The 4,286-nt window shown below is 52.5% G+C and overlaps 1 protein-coding gene across 1 annotated transcript in view; it reads right to left on the reverse strand.

The window, feature by feature from the left end:
* Positions 1-893: 893 nt before the first annotated feature.
* The window catches only part of MRRF (mitochondrial ribosome recycling factor), a 12,510-nt gene continuing 9,117 nt past the window's right edge, over positions 894-4,286 (reverse strand). The window contains exons 6-7 of the mRNA XM_010139011.1: positions 2,452-2,611; positions 894-971 (exon numbers count right to left, since the gene is read on the reverse strand). Of these exons, the coding sequence (XP_010137313.1) occupies positions 894-971; positions 2,452-2,611 (238 nt within the window). The remainder of the gene's footprint in view (positions 972-2,451; positions 2,612-4,286) is intronic.

Here is a 4,286-nt window from a genome sequence, read left to right on the forward strand (position 1 = left end):
CTCCTCTCGCCATTGCCCGAGGCTGTGGGAAGGCTGTTGGCCAGTGTTGGGAAGTACCTGCTGGTAGTGAGGAGCTGAGCTGTGTCATGTGCTCAGGACCCTGTTCTGCTTCTACCTCCTCCACTCCCTCCAATGTGGTAGCGGCTTGCACAGGCATTCCGTAACTAGTCAGGGAGGGCAGGTGCTGGGTTTGGAAAGCTTCTGTGTTGGCTTTTGGTCTTCTTGGTCCTGGCTAGAATAGCCATGCTGGTAGCACAGGTTTCAGTTCTCTGCCCACAAAGCCTAGGGAGCTGCAAAGCCTGTCTCCCCTGCCCACCCTGCACCAGCTGCTGCTGAGCCTCCTGCAGTCTGGCCATCGGCAAGGCATGAGGTACCTCTGCTGGCCAGAGCAACGGGCAAATGCTTCTTTTGGGATGTGTGAAACCAAGGGGACATACCAACCAGGAACTGTCTGTCCCAGGGTACACATTTCATTTTGGCTTTATTTTAAGCAAAAATAAATGCCGAGGTTCATAGCAGGACAGCGCGGGTTTCGCTGGTGCACGGTCCTTGCTTCTGCCAGGCTGCAAATGGGCCAGTGCACAAGGTGAGCAGGGCATCATTCCTCCTGTGCCCTCACAGCAGCCTCCAGTCCTTCTTCCTGCTATTTTATTTTTAATCTTGCTTCACCCAGTTCTGTTGCCACCTGGCTGAAGAACAGCGAGGAGAGCTCCCCGCTCCCTCCAGTACCACCCAAGGTGGGGAACTGGAGCAGCTAAAGCATGGGGCTGCTCGGGAGGTCTGGCAGAGCCACCCCTGCCATCACCCAAGGCTGTGGATTCCGGACAGGGACGGCTGCTGGGGCTGTGAGTCCGTTCTTGCCCAAAGGGGGAATGTGTCCATCGGGGTAGCACTTATCCAAGCAGCTCCTTGGTCTTTGCTGCCAGCAGCTTGTCCATCTCTGCTGCAGCGTCGTCTGACATTTGCTGGATCTGTGGCAACACAGAACAAGTACGAGTTGTGTGCTAGGTGATGCCAGAGCTTAAAGGGAAAGGAGGGACTGGATCACCTTCTGAAACAAAGCCTGCAGTCCTAATAAAACCCAAAATAGTGCTGGGGCAACAACTGACTCTTCTTTGGAGGCTCCCACCAGCGCTCGGTGATTCTGTGCCTGTGTGGCATCTGTACCATGAGAACAGGGACTGGTGAAAGGCTCTGAAAAGAGACGCTCAGCGCAAACTCTTGGCTGAGCTTCTCAGGTAACTTGGTCAGTCCTTGTGTAACTGAGCGACTTCAGGGGAAGGCAGAGTTTGAGACCTGCTGGCACTAGAGAAGAGAGGACTTATCTCATTACCTCCTGCAACCTTTCCACTATTAGAACGAACGAGGTAATAGCAGGAGTGCAGCCTTGGAACACACTGAGAATTCACACGTCACGTAACAGATCTGTTTATGTCTGCTAAAAGAAATAAATGCCCTGCCCAGGGATCAGGTCTCCTGGTAACACGGCATGGACATGGCAAGCATGTAAACAGGACCAAAACGTGCCTGTGCTTATCTGAACGAGTGCAGATAAAGGCTGGAGCACATCAGGTGGTTTGATGCACTAGTTCTACAAGAATGGCTAACATTGCTTCCAAGGTCCCTTCCTCATACTGTAAAATTTGGGTATGAGCAAAAATCAGGCTTGAGAGGCTCCCTCTATGAAGGCAGAGAACCATCTGCCTGCTCTGGGAGAACTGCTTCCCAACAGGATTCAGTTACAACAGCACGGCCCTTCTTCCTGCTCCCACAAATGCTCTGTGTGTCCATGTTTATTTTTGTGAGCGCATAGAGAACTGTCCCGAAGCATTTGCAATGTATCTGGCTTTAGCTGTTAATAAACAAACAGCTAAAAAGTAATGGGCTGCCTGCAGAGGCATCAGCTCAGCAAAACACTTAGGCTTGTGCCTGAGTTTATGCCCAAGTAATTGACTTTAGTGACATCTGCTCTTAGGGAATTAGGCATGTGCTTAAGTATTTTCCTGAATTGGAGCCAAAACCTCCTAACAGAGATAATCTTGCTGGCCTTCTCGTTAATAACGAACTGGAACAATCCCCATTAACACCAGCTGTTTGTAGGGGCCAGGCACTGTGTAAATGGTGGTGAAGCTACAGACCTGGGTCGCTTTGCTCCCCAAGTTCAGCTGCTTTGAGCAACAGTCCCCCAACAAAAGCTGCTGGGGAATGTTCTTTTTTCCTGTGGCAGCTTACAATGGCTCATATTATAAATTTGGCTTTGAGATTGAAGCCCCAAATCTCACAAAGAAAAAAGCAAATACAACAGCCATTGTTGACTCCAAAGATGCACCCCAGGGCCACCCATTTCCTGGCTGGGTTCTCGGTGCTGGAGACATGTCAGCAAGGGCTGGGACAAACCCACCACTGAGCTGTGAAACATCGTGATACAGCAGAAGGAAAGAAAGAAATTACCTGCTTTTCTAGCAGCCAGATGGTATCTTCAGACACTTTGCTCTTGAACTTCTTTACCTGGCTGATGCTTTTGCTTCGCACCTTTCTCAGGGCCTCTTTGGACTTGTTGGTGGACTGCTTGGCGAGCTTGGCCAGGCTCTCCCTGTGCTCTCTCGTTACCCTGGCAGCAAGGGGAAAGAGGACACACCAAAAGGAAAAACAGCGTCACGTGTAGCACAGCCAGATTTATCTTCTGCGAAGGGCTCTGGGTGAATGCAGCAACCCTCTCTGCTGCGGTCCCTCTCCGACGGGCCCACGCGGAGCTGCCACGCAGCACCGAGCCAGCTGGCAGGGACACACAGGGGCTGCCTATGTTACGAGAGGGCTGGCTCTGTGTGGAGAGCCTGTGTCACAAGGGCAGAGGCACTCGTCAGCTCAGGGTGTGTTTCACCCTGCTTTGGTCCACCTGAGCAAATCGGCCACCTCTGCGCAGCGTCACCAGGGCAGCACAGCCCAGTGAAACACGTCTTGAGCCCAGGATGGGAAGTTCCCAGCACAGCCCTACGCTGAGGGACCTGGACTGAATCTTACTTGTTTTATAGTTGTCTCTGCAATGCCCCAAAGTCTTGCTGCAATGTTCAGGCTTCCCTTTTGTCCGCTGCCAAAGCATTAGCAGGGAAGAGGGAAAATCCATCTCCAGACCTGAGAGATGGAGCTGAAAAGTGTAATCCTGCAAAGTCAGGAGGAAACTTCCATCCCTTCCTGAAATTCGGTATCATCTCCCTGCAACCAAAGAGCCTGAATTATGTGTCTCAAAGCTAGAGAGCTTATGTTTCACTCGACCTTATTCCAGCCCATCACAAGCAGGCTTTTCCAAGATGATGTGAACGGCCAGTTTGACAAGAGGGTGATGCTGGACATGGCTACAAGCCACTCAGCCCGGGAGAACTCCAGCTCCACCTTCCCCTTAACTCAGGGCCAGTTACTGCTGTGGTGCGACAAGAAAATCCTCAACTTTCCATCCCAAACTAAAAAGAGCAGGTGGTGAGGGAGTCTGGCCATCTGAAAAGGGCACGAGAATGGCTGACGTGTCACCTCAGCTCTGGTAATGCTCCAGCACCTACAGCTGATCACTGTCAACATCAATTGCTAGTGCTTAACAATAATATTTTAATTATTTTCATGGCTATTAAAGTTTCCAGACTGCCTTGAGAATGAAAAACCCCAGTGCGCTCGCTGAGACTCGCCAGTGAGAGAGCGCCGGTCTGCCCGCAGAAGATATTGCAAAATAAACATTTCACAGGAGTATTTAGAACTTGGCTGCAACAGCCCAGGTCACCAAAACATTGAGGCCAAGACTCTTCCTGCTCAGGAAGATGTGGGGTGAGGGCTCCCAGGGCAGCGCCTGCCCTGCTCCTGCATCGGTGTGTGTTACGGGGAGGCTGTGGGGGCACGATCGCACCCTAAGCCCTTCCCGAGCTCGTGCTCAGCCCAGCAAGTCTCAGGTGCACTGATACCTTCCCCTGGCAGCCAGGTCGCTGGCAGAGGATGTCTGCAGAGGTGCTGGCCCCTCACCGGTTACCCTTACTTCACGGTGCCAGAGGGAATAGGCTTCCCTGCACCAGTTAGTAATTACAGGAACTTGGGATTGCTAGAGAAGACAGACCTAGAGAGCAGCGACCCACCCGTGGTGCCCATCACAGGCAGCAGCCTGGCTCCCCCCGCCCGCTCCCTGCCAAAGGACAGCCAGAGGGAGCTGGCCAGTGAATTTCACACGTGGCAAGTGGCTTCTCGCCGGCGGAGGCTTGAGCCCGGACCAAACACCTGACCAGAAGCGAGCAGGGTTACTGGTGGGT

Source organism: Buceros rhinoceros, unplaced genomic scaffold (genome assembly GCF_000710305.1).
Source record: "Buceros rhinoceros silvestris isolate BGI_N320 unplaced genomic scaffold, ASM71030v1 scaffold22336, whole genome shotgun sequence".
NCBI classification, from domain to species: Eukaryota; Metazoa; Chordata; class Aves; order Bucerotiformes; family Bucerotidae; genus Buceros; species Buceros rhinoceros.